The 17,323-nt window shown below is 39.3% G+C and overlaps 2 protein-coding genes across 5 annotated transcripts in view; both read right to left on the bottom strand.

Moving 5' to 3' along the window:
* Positions 1-4,972, bottom strand: part of iqsec1a (IQ motif and Sec7 domain ArfGEF 1a) — a 53,032-nt gene extending 48,060 nt beyond the window's left edge. Inside the window, exon 1 of the mRNA XM_067372207.1 lies at positions 4,955-4,972. The gene's annotated coding sequence lies outside the window, so the exon portion shown is untranslated. The remainder of the gene's footprint in view (positions 1-4,954) is intronic.
* The window catches only part of LOC137009742 (IQ motif and SEC7 domain-containing protein 2), an 89,936-nt gene that overhangs the window by 15,634 nt on the left and 56,979 nt on the right, over positions 1-17,323 (bottom strand). For 2 of the 4 annotated variants that reach the window (XM_067372208.1, XM_067372211.1), the window contains one exon: positions 16,592-17,129. The exons of the other annotated variants lie outside the window; for them this stretch is intronic. In XM_067372208.1, coding sequence (XP_067228309.1) covers positions 17,066-17,129 — 64 coding nt within the window. In that variant the 3' untranslated portion in view covers positions 16,592-17,065. Of the gene's footprint in view, positions 1-16,591; positions 17,130-17,323 lie in introns of those variants that run through there. 4 annotated transcript variants of the gene reach the window in all.

Raw genomic sequence — 17,323 nt, 5'->3', positions numbered from 1 at the left:
TGTCAGGGTGGGAGAGACAACTCAGGTGGAGCCCAGGGCCTCATTTGGGCTGCTAAACTCAGCTCGTGATTGGCAGCTGAAGGCTGACCTAGTGAAGCAGCTGGAATTTCTGGAAAACACTGCAAGAACAACGCTCAGGCCAGATTTGGTCTTAAAATCTGACTGTTCCAAGCAAGTTGTCATGTTGGAACTTACTGTCCCTTGGGAAGACTGGATAGAGGAGGCCCAGGAGCGCAAAAAGGCCAAGTATCTGGAACTAGCAGAGGAATGTAGAAGGCATGGGTGAAGGGTCTGCTGCGAGTCCATTGAGGTGGACTGCAGGGACTTTACAGGACAGCCTCTACATCGGACACTCAGTCTCACTATTAGAGGTTTGCAGGTAAGAAGAGCCACCAAGAACATCAAAGAAGCTGTGAAAAAAGCTTAAAGGTGGCTGTGGATCAAGAGGGGTGGATCCATGGTGTAGTGCACTGGACTTACTTCACTTGGGCTATTAAGCAACTACCCACCCTAATAGCTGCTTAGTCATGCAAACAAAATTAACCTGAACACCCTAGAAACTAAATAGTAAAGGCCTGTTTACACCAAAGAAGATAATTATAACCATGACAATATAGTTTTAAAAATCAGTCAAAATATAAAAGAATAGCAGAATCCACACCACAAGTATAATAATAACAGGACAGGGCAACGATATCATTGGAATCACTTTCAGAATGATTTTTTTTCCAGCTGAAACTGAATAATTGCAGGGTTTAATGGCTGTTTTTACACAACTCTTCATCACCAATGACATAATTGCCATTTCATCTATTTCTGGAACTAGTAATGGGAGTAAATGCATAGCTCTTGGCTGGTTTTGCACTGAAGCTAAGCAGGGTTGAGTCTGGTCAGTAGCTGGATGGGAAACATTCTCTGCAATCATTAAAAGTCCCATGGTTCTTAAACCTGCTTGCATAAAAATGGGAAGAAAAAAAAAACTGCAGACAACATGTGACCTTGCACTATAAAAACCTAAGATACCAGCAGCACGTGGATGTAGTTTATTTAAGGACGGGCAGCAGTCCTGAAACACCTGGCAGTCTCTGTTAATATGGAAACAGTATACTCTAGCCTACAAGTGGCCATTCCATTATCAAGACTTACACACACACACACACACACACACACACTAAACAGTGCTGTCAACATGAGTGTTTCCGGCTGTCTCCTGTCAGGTTGGATGCTGCTGACTGCAGCACTAGAGCCACATGACTATATGAGATTCAGCTGGGGAAACACAGATTCTAATAATACACTGGAGATGAAACCACAGCCAATCCCTTTGCTCTCTGAACCCCACCCCCTTCTGTCAGAGTCCCACTCCTCCGCTATATGAGCTCACCCCTTTACCATCAGCATCCCACCCCATCTTATCCCAGAGGCCTGCCAGCCTCGCCCATTATGGAAGTTAGAGTTACATTTATTCACTTTCATCAAAAGTGATTTTCTGTACAAATGAGGAACATCACAAGCAAGGTTGAGCAGTCAACAGAAGATCATATATTGGATACAGACTAGTCACCTGCTGAAACACCATCAGCCTCTGATATCTTCCTGTGTCAAAAAAATCATACAGAAATGGCAAATAGAGCACTGAAGGCGTCATAATTTGGAATAATCCTAATGGGTTAAAATAAAAATCTTCCAAGTATGAAATAAGATCAAACTGATATTACAAATTGTTTATTTAAATATCACTTCACAAAGAACAGCTCAGATCAGCTTGGTTTCCAATGTTGGATAAGGTTAGTTTTACTGGTTAGAGCTGGTTTTACTGACCAGTAGCTACACCAGTACAGCAATCCTGCAAGTGATGCAAAAGTTAGTTGGTGAAGTTGGTTGGTTGTGTTTCAGTGATTTCAATTTGTGATAAATATTTGTTTTTCTTTTTTTTTTTTTGGCAGAAACAGAGTAAATGGGAGATACTAGCTATGTTTCAGTCCAAAGTCCAAACATGCGTAAATATTGAGTGTCCATCCCATGTGTTCAAGAGAACAAAATATTCACTTCCTGGGAAACTGCATTGCGCAAGTATCAGTAATAAAATAATAAAAAGTTGCTGTAGTTGGAAGCCTGTGATTTTTCCCCTACATAATAAATGACTTGTAATAAATTAAAATACATAACTTAATTACTGTTTGGAGGCGGATGCCTGATGTTTGGGAGCTCAATTGTTTGGCTCTGAGAGGTCATTATAACAAATCATTCTGATGACAGGTTTTGGCTCAGGCATTTCAGAATGACTAAAACAATATTTTAGATGGTGTGGTGCAATGAGATTAGTCCAGTTATCCAATCACATGATCTGCTGAGGCAAAGTCACATGTTGCGCATTGAGGGATTTATCCAGTATAGTTTCCATCGTAGTTTATGCGCATACATAAACAATGAATAAAAAAAAATCATCTGCCTCAACGGAGCGAATACATTTTTTAACGCACATTTTAAGAATTTGTGCACATCTTGGTGTTTCCATCCAGTTTTTTTATGCAATATCTCAAAATTTGCATAAAATTGTGTGGAACGAATCATTTTCTTTCCAAACACTTCAAAACTCCAAATCATTTTCCAACCACTGACCATTAACTGGCAGTCAGTGGTTCAGTACAGACTCATAAAACCTGAAGGATGGTGGATGGTGACCTCCAGCAGTGATCAAATATCAGTCAAACTTACTGAAGTACTGTACACTTTAAGCAAAAGCCTTCTCTTTAAACGTGATGTGCAGGGCTTGACATTAACACCCGCAAGCCAGCCAAATGCGGGTGGATTTCAGCAGTGGCGTGTAACAGTCACTCCTACTAGCCACTTTGGTGGGTTGAATTTTATATAGTATTTTCCAATTGTAGACTTTTAAAAAGGTATATGAAATAATAAACTAAGTACAATGTAATGTTGTCAAAAATATCGATAGTGAAATATCTGAAAAGCTTCCAATGCTCATTTTCCGCATAATAGATACACGACACCAGCTGCTCTTTCTCTCTCTCTCATCTCTCCGACAGCGAGCCGACACACAGACCCGCCTCGTTTCATCTCTCTTGGCGAGTATTCACGTAAACACAGTCAGTTATGTTTTAAGAGAATGTAAAGAGTTGAGAAAGAAAACGTATGTGTAACAGTATAATGGATCAGGTGTGCGTCAGGTCTTAAAGTGACACCAGCCTAATACACCTGCTGCCAAATTATGAGATAATATTAAAAATATCTATATGGCAGTTTTTCCCCATGGTATTGATTAAAAAAGCTGAGTGGCTATTAGAGGTGTGAACCTACACTGGTCTCACGGTTCGGTTCGATTACGATTATCAAGTCATCGATTCAGTTCGATTCGATTATCTCGATGCATCACGATGCATTGATGATGCACTGCATCCTTATTTTTCAATTTTGCTTCACATGTATACAATTTTGTCAATAAATACAAATACGAAACCCGGGGTTTTCCACTACAGAAAAGGGCCGTATATCCTTTGCAATAAAAGATGCCACTGCTCTGGTAATTCTCTGCCATCTCACTGAGTTTGGCGGCAACGTTGATATAAGTTGATAAATTTTTGGCTGAGCTGGATCCACGATGGCACTGACAGGCGTTTGCAGCTCGGGGTGAAAACGACTGACGTGGTTTCTCATGTTGGTGGTATTACCCCCTGCATATTTTATTTTTGCGTGACATGATTTGCACACAGCGTGTGTCTTGTCAAGGTCGGGGTTACAGTGTTGTTGATAAAAGCCGAAATGTGCCCAAATGTCGGCTTTTGAAGTGGTTGGAGCATTTTTTATTGCACGCTCAGGCGTTTCGCCTCCCTCTGCCATTGTGTGCCGCGACTAAGCACACGGTGCTGACGTCAGAAATGCGTTAGTACATTATAACCGGTTATGGGCTATTACTGAACCGAAACCGAATCGTCCTCATCTGCATCGCGATGCACCGTAGAAACGATTAATTTTGACACCCCTAGTGGCTAGTAACTTTGGAAAACCACAAGCCACAATGGCTGGTGAGCAAAAAAGTTAAAGGATTAGTTCACGTTCAAATTAACATTTCCTGATAATTTACTCAACCCATGTCATCCAAGATGTTCATGTCTTTCTTTCTTCAGTTGAAAAGAAATTAAGGTTTTTGATGAAAACATTCCAGGATTTTTCTCCATATAGTGGACTTCACTGGATCTCAAACGGTTGAAGGTCAAAATTACAGTTTACAGCGATCCCAGACGAGAAGTAAGGGCCTTATCTAGAGAAACCATTGCTCATTTTCTAAATTTTGTTTTTTAATTTTATATGTTTTAACCATAAATGCTCATCTTGAACTAGCTCTCTTCTTCTTCTCTATTAGAATTCCAGCAGTGTAGACACTGCTAAGTGTATCACTGCCCTCCACAGGTCAAAGTTTGAACTAAATTGTCATATACAATATGCTAGAGCAAGTATATAACAATTAGTTCAAACTTTAACCTGTGGAGGGCAGTAATACAGGAATTCTAATAGAGAAGAAGACGTTTTAATTTGAAAGTGAACTAATCCTTTAATGTCAAGCCTGGTGTAATAAAATATGTAATAAAAACAAATGAACAGAAAGCAAACCTATTTATGTGTTCCTTTTAAGACACACTGAACAGTCATGATATGAATTCATTTATAGCACACATATATCACTACTGTTTTTAGACGATAATGTCTTTACTAACTTAATTACTTCACTGAATTAAAACCACAGTCAATGCTGGATTGTTAATCATCTCATACTGTGTGATGCTGTTTATCAGATAATTAATCAACTTTAAAGAGTAGATGAAGGATTAGGCAAAGTCAAAGAACACTGTTTTTCATGATACTCAAGTCTATGAAGTTTAGCATTTATCGGACCATGAGTGTGTGTTAAATGGACAGAAAAGAGAGGCACACTCACATCAGAGGCAGCAGACGGGAGCTCAGAGAAGACCACTGATGTCCACCAATGTCCAAGCAGAACAACCAGAAGTCCAGCACCAAACCATCAGTGAGCCTGTGTGTCAGCAGAGTCTGCTACAGGTCGGGACGGCCAGTAAATAAGTAATGCTGTCTACTGTCTCAGATGAGTAGATCAAGTTATCTGAGGTCTCCGATGTCACGCAGTGTGTTTGCTGAGAGTTCCTTCTCAAAAACATCATCTACCTCACAGAAACTCCAGTTTAAGTGACAGCCTTTTTAGAACCATTCAGATTTTTTGCATTGAGACATTACTTTCATGATGTAATTTCCTGGTGTAATCAGGACAGATGTGTGCTTCATTGGGCTTCTATATATAGTAGAACATTTCCTTTTAAATCTGACACACTCTCTCCAGAAAACATGGTCCAAATATTCCACAGTCTCACAGACACACACACCCAGAACCCTCTGACTAATGATCTCTTTTGAAGATATCTGTCAAAGACTATTAGAAACCCCTCTCTGACTAGGAATATTCTGAACCAGAACAAACAAACAAAACAAAACAAAATGTAGTTTATCTGAATGGAGTTTATATTGTGTCACTCATTGCAAGAGAATACAACTTCTATTCAAATTACTCAAATTTATGATCAAAGTAATATTTGATCTAATGTTTGATCCAAACAGCAGAGACAGAACTGGGTTACCCAGCTGCGGCTCATGTCTCAATCAGCTCCCTAGTTCAGTAGTCAGGGCCTGATCAGAGTCGGCCATTTTAAGGGCCGTCTCAATTTCAAAATCCTTCACTGAAACATTCGCTCCCTAAAAATTCCCACAATGTACCACAAAAACCAGGGAGCAATGGTAGACAGGCAGTGAACACATCAACAGTAGTTAACATTTATAAATAATATTTGGCAGGATATGTTTAAATGGCATACAAACTAATATCAAAAAGATACAAGTCCTGTCTCTTGTTGATTAATACCAGCGGTGTTGTTCTATAATGTTGTACATTGACATTGTATGCAGTCATGTTACTGGAAATTGAGTAATCACTGTCCAAATGTGTAGTGAACCAGGGTCCTTACCAGTCCCTGGGTTTGTGTACATGATATACTGATTCATGAGCTCAGGAGATAATTGAGATGCACACAATGTAAATATGTGGTGAAAAATGGAACTACAACGTGCTCTAATTGAGAGCCATTGGGGAAGATTTCAGGATGCCGCACTTATTTTCGTGTTACCTTATGTAAACCTCGCTCCAGATTAGTCTGTTCTTCCTATGTGGAACAGTGTTAATTTAACTGATGAATAATTTGCACCATAATTTTCGTCAACAACATTTTTCTACTGACAAAAATCTATTGACATTTTCGGCAACAAATAAAAACGAGATGAAAATGATAGGGAGAGATGATTTGGGAAGAAATCCAGTCAAAATGATGTCCTGCAAGGTAGAATTTTTTACATTTGAATTGTAAGGTACTGATCTACCTGGTGGGATATAAGTTGGCATACATTTGCTCATGTCATTTAAAAATGTAAACGTCTGGGAGAAAGAGCAGAGCAGACATATGGATAAATCTGAGAAAGTGTGACGATGTGAAAGAAAGTTCAATTCAGTCTGGTTTCTGCACGCACACAGAAAGCCGCCTCTCAGAAATCAGCGCACGAGTATGGAATTGAGCTCTCTTTTGCATCTTTTCTCACTCGAACAAACGAATACACACAACATTATGTCAGAATATCCATTTTGGAAATATCTCTTATATTCTTTCTACCTCCACAATTCTTCCACAACATTCTAAAACAACATCCTGAGGCACTAAATACTACATTCAGGCGGTGTGTCCACCAAAGCGTTTTTAGCCAGCTGAAAACGCTAGGCGCTCTGCTTAAAACGCCCGTCTGTGAGCGCTTGAGAGCGCTTCTGCAGCGTAGCGTTTTTTTCCATTGAGGCGCTTTGTTGCTATGATACGGAATATCAGTTGGCCAGTGTTATATTTGTCCCACCCCTCCTTCACTCTGATTGGATGTCTGGCTAAAAAGTGACAGTGATGAGCGCAGCGTTTTACTCAAAGTTGAACATTCTTCAACTCGAGGCGACCAGTAAAAAACGCCGAGCTCTCAGCGCTTGAGCGTAAAAAAGACGCTCAGCGGCTCGTTACGCTCCTGCCGTTTAAAAGAACGCGCCGCTCCCATTGAAAACAACTGAAAAAGTACAATCGGAGATGGAAAAAACTCGTAGGTGAAAGCCTATCGATTAACGTTTGAGTGCCACCCTCAGGCTGAATAAATCAAGGACATTAGACTTCTGTCAAAAGTGTGTCTGCATGTGATCGGTGATCATACAAAATTTTTATCATAATCAAGAGCTAAGACCAAGAATCTGCCCTAACTAAATTTACGCTCAGGAGTTAACACTACTGGTGTTACCTCAAAAACTACAATTAAATTTGATCAAAAGCTCAATAGAGCACATTTCTCTGTATTATTCTCTGTATTTGGCTAAAGTGTACTTCGCTTTTTACACGTATGTGAGGGTCAGTGTACAGTGCACAACGTGAATTTTATCATCAGAATAGTACACACGTACTCAATGCGCACCGCCGTATTATGGTACTTTGTACGCTCAGGTTTCACATGCGCATGTAATTTTTTTGTGTGCAGTAATTACTTTATCCACAAGGTGGCAACTGTGCCCTGGGGGTGTATCGATTCACAAGGTAGTCAAAGAAAAATTTACCAAAATGCGTGCAAGCTACAGCGACAATCAGAGATTGTATATTATAGGGAGATGAGAGGGTCTGTACCATCAGAGAAAGCTTAACGCATAACTTAATCACGTGTGGCACCGCTCAGCTAGTCGTGTAATGGCAGTGACATCAGCCTTAACATTCCCTAGTCTGCCTTCTCTTAAAAAAAAATAAATTTTTATCAAGCTAAAATCTACATATAGTTCCCAACGAAAGTATTATTTAGTGTAAAACATGCTGAAGATTAGCGAACAGGCTGTCGATTAATTAAATGATTAGCTATTTCCCTACAAAAGCTGTTTAATCAGCATAGTGAAGCCTCTCATCCATTGATATCCATTCAAAAAACGGCCTCTGGTCTCTTTCCCCGCGTACCGCCAGAGGCTGAGCGTTAGCATTAGCCGTTATGCTTTTTTGGCTAAAGGTTGCAGGCTTGCCTTCCAGTGGCTTTGGCGACAATGGAGGCCTACACAGACGAGAGATTGTGCGAAGAGGTTAGAAAGTACCCTCATTTGTACAACTGTAGCATAACAGAATACAAAGATGTTTATATGGGTTGTAACTCATAAAGGTATTGCAATTTCTTGCAATGCACATGTGTCGAATGCCTGTGTTCGCGTACGAGTCAAGTGAAATATACTTTGCAAGGCTGTGCGTTCGACTGTGCGCATACACTAAAAACAAAGTACACTTTCTGCTTTAAAACAACATTCCAATTAAACTGTATAAAAATGTTTTTTACAAGTTACAGATAATTGGAGCATGTTTCACAAGAAACTACTATTTCAGTCTTTCTACTTGAAAATTTCACGTTTAATTCAATGTGTTACTGTGCTGTTTCTTTGTAATAATTTGTGAAATTTACTAGAAATTTCTGAGAGAAAATTGTTTCAATCCCACACCATTTTCTTTTCTGTGTAGCAACCTATGTGATACATTTCAGAGTTAAACAGAATATTCAATGAGAAAATATGTAGGGCGAGATTTGATGCTATCTATAGGGAATTGACTGGAAGATGAAAAGTGGGAATTGTGCAGCAGCACGGAGTCAGAGCTGAATGTGAGCTGACAGCTTTTTGATAGAGATAGAGCATGACCACGTCTCCTAATGCTAACACCATGTCAAATCTAACTTTAATTGGCGTAACCTTTATAACATGTTAATAGCGCTAAATTACTGAATAAACTATTTGTAAGATTTTAGAAGGACTGCCTTACCAACAACAACCAGCTGAAAACAATAGATATTTGTCTATTGGTTAACATTAACCAATAACCCACACGGCCAAGGTGACATTAGTCAAAAAGTCATTTTAATAAATGATTAAAACACACACAAAATATTGTGCAAATAGGGTCAATTACCATCACCATGTTGAATATAAATTGTGTTCCTTCTATCAGCATGCAAAATGTTTATTATCTGCTGTAGACAACTCACACTTACCTTTTGAAAAATGCACTATTAGGCTGCAGGCACAAAAACTGCCAGTAATCCAAACACAGAGCTTTGAATCTTGACATTTTCAGGGCTGAACGCTCAGTCACATGGCAGAACGATCAAACTCCATTTTCACCTGAGAGATGCGAGTCAAAGATTCATGCAGCAGAGATCATCACTGAACATCTTCCATGCTGACTGCACTGCTGAAACCAGTCTGATGGGACAAACGGACATGACAGCCCAACACAGAACCCAAAGACAAGTCCAGCACACTCCGTGAGATTTCTATGGCATTCAGCCCCTTGATAAGGAAACCGGGTCAGGTACAGATCCACCCTCACTGCATCAGCTTCAGTGTCTTCACTATAGAAACTCCCAGAGGATGGAGTCATGCACCTCAACGTATATAAGATTCACATGTGTTCGCTGGCTCAAAGAGTGAACTTCCAGAGTACAGGTGCTCCTCGCTGCAGGATTTTCCTCAGCTGTTCTCAACGAGTGCATTTCACCCACTGCATCCATGAAGAGATCTCCACCTATATATGCTGAATGCCGGTTGCCTGGCAACAACATCACTACTGAACTTGCAAATGGTTTGCTGACAATACTCTGGTGGTTCGGCTGTTTGAGGGGAGGGACTCCCTCAATACTATGATGTCATGTACATAAACCACGTTGTATTTGAATTCTACTGCATTGAAAAGTAAGGCAGTCTTTCAATAAACTAAACCAGCATTTCTCAATTGCTATGTTTCCATCAGACCCATCAGTAAAGCTCAGGTAACCTTCAAAATGGCCATTATTCAGATCACGGGACCAGAATATTATAAAGAAGGGCTGAATACTAATTCACCACCTATCTACCCAATATATGAAGAGTTCCTTTGGAAAAACCTCTAAAGCCGGGCACACATTTAACGACTAGCTAAAACATTCTAAGACTGTGCTCAACATACAGCGATTGTTTCCTGCGACTGAAGCAGATTTATATACTTAAGGCTGGAATACACTACACGATTTTTAAAATCTGAACAGATTTTTAAAACACTAGGCATCATACACTTGCCGACGTTGTAAATGGTTACAAAGAAAAGCTGGGCATCATACACTACCAGACTTTACAATTGTTCGGAACACAAACAGAAACACACGTCTGGTTGCTAGGAGACGCATGACAGACAGGCGAAACAAATGCAGGAGATTTATGCATGTCGTGCGCGAGCTCGCGGCTCCATCTAGCGGCTGTAAGCGGTATATAATAGTGTCACAACATGATTACTCTTCAAGCGCCATGATTCGTGAGCTGAAAGAGGTAAGTTTTTCCTTACTACCCGATCTTGTACAGTAGTCTCATTTTTTTCTCGATCTTTGTGACTTCGCACCCTTGATTTGCATTGCTTGGGCAGCGTATGACTGTACTGTGTAACGTTATACTGTATTTATTAGCAACACATATTGTTCACTGATATGTGTTCTAAAATCAGCTCAAAATATCAAACAGGCTTGATATCCTCCGACTGGATGGAATCAAAATCTGAAGCTAAAAAATTGGAGTCTGTGACCATAAAATACTATGCGATTTTCCATGGAATCTGTCGGCTCAAATCTGCAGACTAGCTCTGACTTTTGTCAACTAGCGTCAACTTGTTCAGACTGTAAATCGGAATTTCGGGAAATCGGGGCAAAAGTCATGTAGTGTATCCCAGCCTTTACACATGGACACCGACTGTAATCGCCGACTGAGCGCAACTGGCTCTGTCCGGACGCGTTTGAGCGCGATCGGTCATAAGTATCAATTTATATTCATAATCGGCCTTACAATCGTTAAAGCCGTGCGCACACTTAACGACTGTAAGGCCGATTATGAATATAAATTGATACTTATGCTTCAGTCGAGGAAACAATCGCTGTATGTTGAGCTCAGTCTTAGAATGTTTTAGCTAGTCGTTAAATGTGTGCCCGGCTTAAGTCTGTCTGACATGTTTTCTTTTAAATGAGCATTTTTTACCAGGCTCCTACGTTTAGGTTCAGTAATTTCACTTTAATGGCAATGAAAAGGTTATTAGTCAGTTATTGAAATGCCTTATTTTCAAAAATTTCACTTTAGTCAATTCATTGGTATTTAACTAATTTGACTGCCTTTTGCTGCAAAAGGCAACAAGTCCATGAGTCCTTTTTTGCAAAAACCTCCATGTCCACCTCTTTGGATAACAAGACAGTAAAACGACAGTTTCTGTCGGTTTTACAGCAGCAAAAGGAACACTTTTATTTGCTACTCATGAAATCCTGTCATTGTAACGATGGACAAAACATGATAAAAATTGAAAGCCGGCTCATACGCACACCGTCATTCACCTTGAAATCATATGATTTGATTCTTGTCTTTCGATTGTTTCTTCTGTAGACTTTCAGGCTTTTGCGTTTAGCGGTTTCTGCCAATGAACCGGTATTTCTGAATGGGCTGACGCTGGGATTTAGTGGATTTGAAATGAAAGTATTTGATGAATGTATACTATGTGCGGAGAGCGTTCGCTCAATATCATCTAATTTTTGATGGAGATGGTGTTTAGCAGTTTTTGCATCCGAACTCTTCATATTTAAAACAGAGATTGATTAGTGTGTCCCAAATGTCTTGTGTTTTATTTATATAGCACCAAAAGTTGACTAAAGTGCTTTACACATGAAACAAGAGTACAACACAATTTACATATAAAACACCACATGTACAACACCAAATTTTAAAAGTTGCTAATGGCTACCAACAATAAATGTGCTTTCAAGCTAATTTTTGAACACTGGTAGAGACTTGGGAGACCTAAAGAATAAAGGCAGCTCATTCCAGTTTCAGACTTATTATTGCAAAGGCTTTTTGTTTGCATCTTGTCCTAGGCACTATGAGGAGTTTTTAATTTTCTGATCTCGATGTTCTAGGAGGATTATGTGGAAGCAGTAAATTTGCAAGATAAGGGGGATCCTGATTATTTAAAGATTTATACACAAAAAAGTACATTTTAATTCTGAAATGGACTGGGAGCCAATGTAAAGAGGCAAATACTGGAGTGACAGATTTGTGTTTCTTTAGCCTCTTTAGAAGCCTCGCCGCATTATGTACTGTTTGTAATCGTGCTAGGGATGCAGAGGGGATGCCAAAATATACAGAAAGTTAATCTAACCATGAAAGGATGAAAGTGTGAAAAACTCTTTCAAAGAGTTGCTTTGCTTAACCATTTTTAAGTTATCATCATCAGATTTTACAGTACGGTGCCAAGGAGCTCAAATTTAAAAGGACCGTAATTGAGCCATTTGCTTAACCAAAGAAAATCACCTCTGTTTTGTCCTCGTTAACTTTAAAAAAATGTACAGTATCCAATTTTTTGATATCTTAAGAGACGCTAATAATGAATCCAGTGAGTTGGTAGAATGCCTTAATGGTAAGTATAATCGAGTGTAATCAGCATAACAATGGAAAGACACACAGTTTTTCCTAAAAATGCTACCCAGTGGAAGCAAATATAGAGAAAAGATAGTAGGAGCAAGGATAGAGCCTTGCGGAACCCCCCCAAGGAAGAAGTCTTTTGCCAGAGGTGGAATTTCCATAGCTAAAAAGTATCCATCACTTAGATAGGATTGAAACCATTTTAGAACCATAACTTAGTTCTAAACCTACCAAGTTTGATCACTTCAGCAGAGGATGCTTAAAGTCAACACTACATGCTTAAAAATCAAGCACGCTCCACAGAATGCTAAGAAGCAAGGCGGTCGCGGACAACGGCCAGAGGCAGTGAAGAGACCACACAGTTGGACTTCCTTCTGGTCACCAGGAACAACTTTAATTTAAAAGCATCGGGCCTGATTCATGAAACAGGAGCAGAACGAATTTATAATCATTCGCTTTTTGGATTTATGAAAATGTTGGTATTTTCAAAACGTTAGTTCACATGAAAGAATTTACACCTGTTCCCTACCACATTTAAATACTGCATAAAACATTTGAATGTTCTGGGTTCTTTTAGGCAGACTGATGACACTGCATTTTGATGCACTATGTAGCATAACATTTCAGGAGTTAGATTTTTTTTATGAAAATACTATTTAAACAGCAAGTGGCGTTTCAGTAACTGTCAAAAGTGTGTAAATATGTGAGGCAAACGATTGGCTGTCTGTTGATACCCTGCTGAAAAGTACAGCATAAATCAGCATGAATTCCATGTTGGTCCAGGCTGGTTTAAGATGGTTTGAGCTGGTTTGAGTTGGTTTGAGCTGGTTTTATGCTGGTCTAGCTGGTGGACCAGCCTAGTCATGCTGTTCTCAAGCAAAAATGAGCTGGTACAGCTGGTCCACTGGCAGCAATCCTGGATATTCAGCAGGGCATCTAGCCCAGGGATGGGCAACTCTGGCCCACAACATCCACTTTCCTGCAGAGATTAATGCTGGTTCACACTGTGCGATTTTGACCAAGATTTGGTCGTCTGAGACAAATTTTGCGAATTTTTCAAATTTTACCTCCGACGAAATTCTGGCAGTGTCAGAAGATTTGGCGCACAATCCTCCAGTGTGACTTCTATGACGAACGTCAAATTGTCTTCATTTTTCCAAGACAAGCCGTGATCAAAATTAATGATAGAGATGTCGTTGTTAGCCACCATTTCAGTCCCGCGTGTAATGCAGCTCACTGTCAACGAATGTGTATATTTTGATGATGTAAAACTCCGGACAAGTTTTCATGTGCGACTGTCAGACTGTCGTGCAGTCTGACATTAACGACAGCTGAGATCCCACAGTGTGACATGAGGATCATGTTCGTACAGTCTGACAAGTAACCATCGCAAAGGACTATTATAAATCGCACAGTGTGAACCCGGCTTTAGCTGCAACCTTAATCAGACACACCTGTACAAGTTAATGAGGGTCTTCAGGAGTACTAGATAGTTACAAGAAGATGAGTTTGATCATGGTTGAAGCTAAGCTCTTCAGGAAAGTGGATCTTGAGGGCCAGAGTTGCCCAGCCTTGATAGCCAAAACATTCCAACACCTCATCATTTCACACTGCACAAGTCTGACATGGCAATGCAGAGTTAACATAACCCCGGATAAAAAGAGGTACTAACCCTACTTATAGACTACAAGTGCAAAACGTTATTCTAACCGGGGAAAAAGTAAGTTCACCTAAAAATGACATTTCTGTCATTAATTACTGAGGGTGACATGATGGTGCCATGTCGTTCCACAGTCGTAAGGCCTTCGTTCATCTTCAGAACACAAATTAAGATATTGTTGAAGAAATTCGAGGGTTTCTGAACCACACATAGGCAGCAACTAAAGACTGACAGCTTAGGAGACTGAGGGGAAAGAAGAAATTGTTGAATAAAGTTGTTATTTTTGTTTTGTTTTTGTGCATAAAAAGTATTCTCGTCGCTTCATAACATTAAGGTTGAACCACTGCAGTCACGTTGACTGTTTTAACGTTGTCTTTACTACCTTTCTGGACCTCAAAAGGTGCAATGATGTTGCTGCCTATGAGTGGATCAGAAACCCTCGGATTTCATAAAAAAAATCTTAATTTGTGTTCTGAAGATGAACGAAGGTCTTACGGGTGTGGAATGACATGAGGGTGAGTACTTAATGACAGAAAATTAATTTTGGGTGAACAAACCCTGTAAGCTAGCCTATATATCACTAGCACACCAGAATTCTCTGCTTAGGACCAGCATACTGAATAATGGTCTATAACTAGTGCTCCATTTCCCCCCACAATCCAAAGACATGTAGGACAGGAGAATAGTTGGTGGTAAAATAATAAAACACTAAAACACTGTAGACCCTGCTAAAAATGTTTTAGATATTTAAAAAAAAAAAAAAAATTCTTGGTTATGCAAACATTAAAGGGGCTCTATGTATGAATGCCACCCAGTGGTCGAAGTAGGTACTGCAGTCCAAATTCAAAATATTGTGTGCCCCGCCCCCTCGTTCAAAGACGCGGGTGGCCAAGGACATGCAACAAGAGAGAGCGCAATTTACAAAGAAAGCTGAGAAGACTTACACACTGTAAGCTGATGAGTTTATTTATTTGTGTTTTAATATGCTGTTGTTCATAGAGATTTTTAGATGGATGCAGAGGCTTTTTAGGTTGGGTCAGAATCTACGATTCTCTGACCCAGCTTGTTTGCTGGTTTCCATGGCTGCAATACGGCAAAAACTGGCAACCTGTAATGTCGAAATACTATTGGATAAACTGGTTTGCACAGACCAAAACAAAGACACGGAACGCACATTTTCAAAGTAGAATATCTGGCTGTAGCATTGTTTTTCTGAGGAACAAGAAGGTGAACTTAACATGTTTCCTAAATATCTGCAAACATATTGGGGTATTTTTATGCTTTATTAAAGTAAAAATCCTACATAGAGCCCCTTTAAGGGAACATTTCATCTTATCATTTTGCAAACATTACGGGAATGCTTTAGAATGTTCAGAGAACGTTCAAAAGTAACAAGTATAACATTTAAAAAACATTAGAGGAACGTCCAACTAAAACATTTCAGAAAAAAAAAAAAAAAAACGTTCCATGAATGATGTATAAATAATGTTTTTGTGCTAGCATTTTAAATACTAGGTAACTTTGAAAGAACATTCTGTTAACTTTACTGGGAGAACATTTGTTCATAACTTGCCAGAACATTAGCCAAAGTTCTGTGAATGTTCCCTGTTAGCTGGGGCCTCTACTCATACATTCTGTGAACTGTACATTAATTTCCTGTTTAAGATTGTCCTTTGTGTTAGTTTATAAAAATGTGCAGAATGCAACAATTCACATACTCGGTCCAAAATGAAGTACTGTTAAACTTTTGCATTTGATGAAGTACTTACTTAAGGACATTTAATAAACATTCTATAAAGTATGCATGTAGTATGACACACCATACTACTTACAACATAGCATCCTGGCAGCGTCACATGACCTACAGCACAACATGCTGTGTTTTTTTTTTTCACCTAATCCTTTTATAAATACTCCCTATTTGGACATACTAGCCATTTTATGTTCTGTGTTTCAAATTGCAATGCGCACAGCATTACCTTCCATTTACATTGCGAAGAATGAACAGGAAAAATATCAGCCACGAACTTGTTCGTGACTTGAAGGTTTTCCAAAAAATTTGATAACAAAACTGCAAGATAAATATAACATGAGCTGATGCCACATGTTATGTCATGAGATCATGTGGCAAACATATAGCATACTCCTGTTTTTATGGTTACATATTGCAAAAGCTTTCACTAAAAACACAGTAAGAAGTATACAGAACATACTAAGCAGAATGAACACAGTCCTTATCAATCGCTCAAGAATAACTAAAAACAATGCACAAGTAAAAGAAAAATAATTTAACATATGTAAAAAAAAATCATATATAAGAGGGTCAAAAATTTAGCTTTTAATTTGAATGGTTACATATTCAAGACAATAAGCTATGATATCAGGCAAAGCAAATACAGTTGTGATACATCAATTGATGTTTAAATAGATATTGCTTTTTCATGTCATGCATCACTCTGAGAATCTGCTCTTTCATTCTTCCACACTGTCCAAAATACAATCTGTATCTTTGTATTAGAGATACACGTTTGTGGTTAAACACTTGACTGCATGATTCAGTTCTAGCACTACGGTTGTGTTCTTCCAGCGTTTATGGACTGAACTTTTAAATGAACTACTGCAGATAGATTTCCATCTGTCCTTCGTGTGAATGCAACAGCACACACAATGATGTTTATTCCCCAGAGGAACACACTGTTCCCTCAGGAGATGAATAGATGGATGGATGAATGCATGTAGCTCTATTAGAAGAACGCTTTGTGAGAGAGGACAGATCCTTGGCTGGGCAGGAGATGTTATTCCTGCTATCTTGAAGGACTGCTGCTTCCAGATGGAGGACAACAGAACTGATGCAGCACATTCTCATTCCTGTGAGAGAAGCACACTATAAGAACAGCACACATAATGCATCTAGGCCAGCGGTTCTCAGCAAAATTTGCTTCAGGACCCAAATTTTACACTGGACATCAAGTGTCGGTGTAACACGACAGCAAAATTATTAATGTACAAAGGTGAACAAAAACGTTTTATATGACCATGAACTGCACAGATGCAAAATTATT

This window comes from Chanodichthys erythropterus, chromosome 20 (assembly GCF_024489055.1).
Source record: "Chanodichthys erythropterus isolate Z2021 chromosome 20, ASM2448905v1, whole genome shotgun sequence".
NCBI lineage: Eukaryota > Metazoa > Chordata > Actinopteri > Cypriniformes > Xenocyprididae > Chanodichthys > Chanodichthys erythropterus.
The sequence above is the reverse complement of the archived record's forward strand: the minus strand, read 5'-3'. Positions and strand labels throughout refer to the sequence as shown.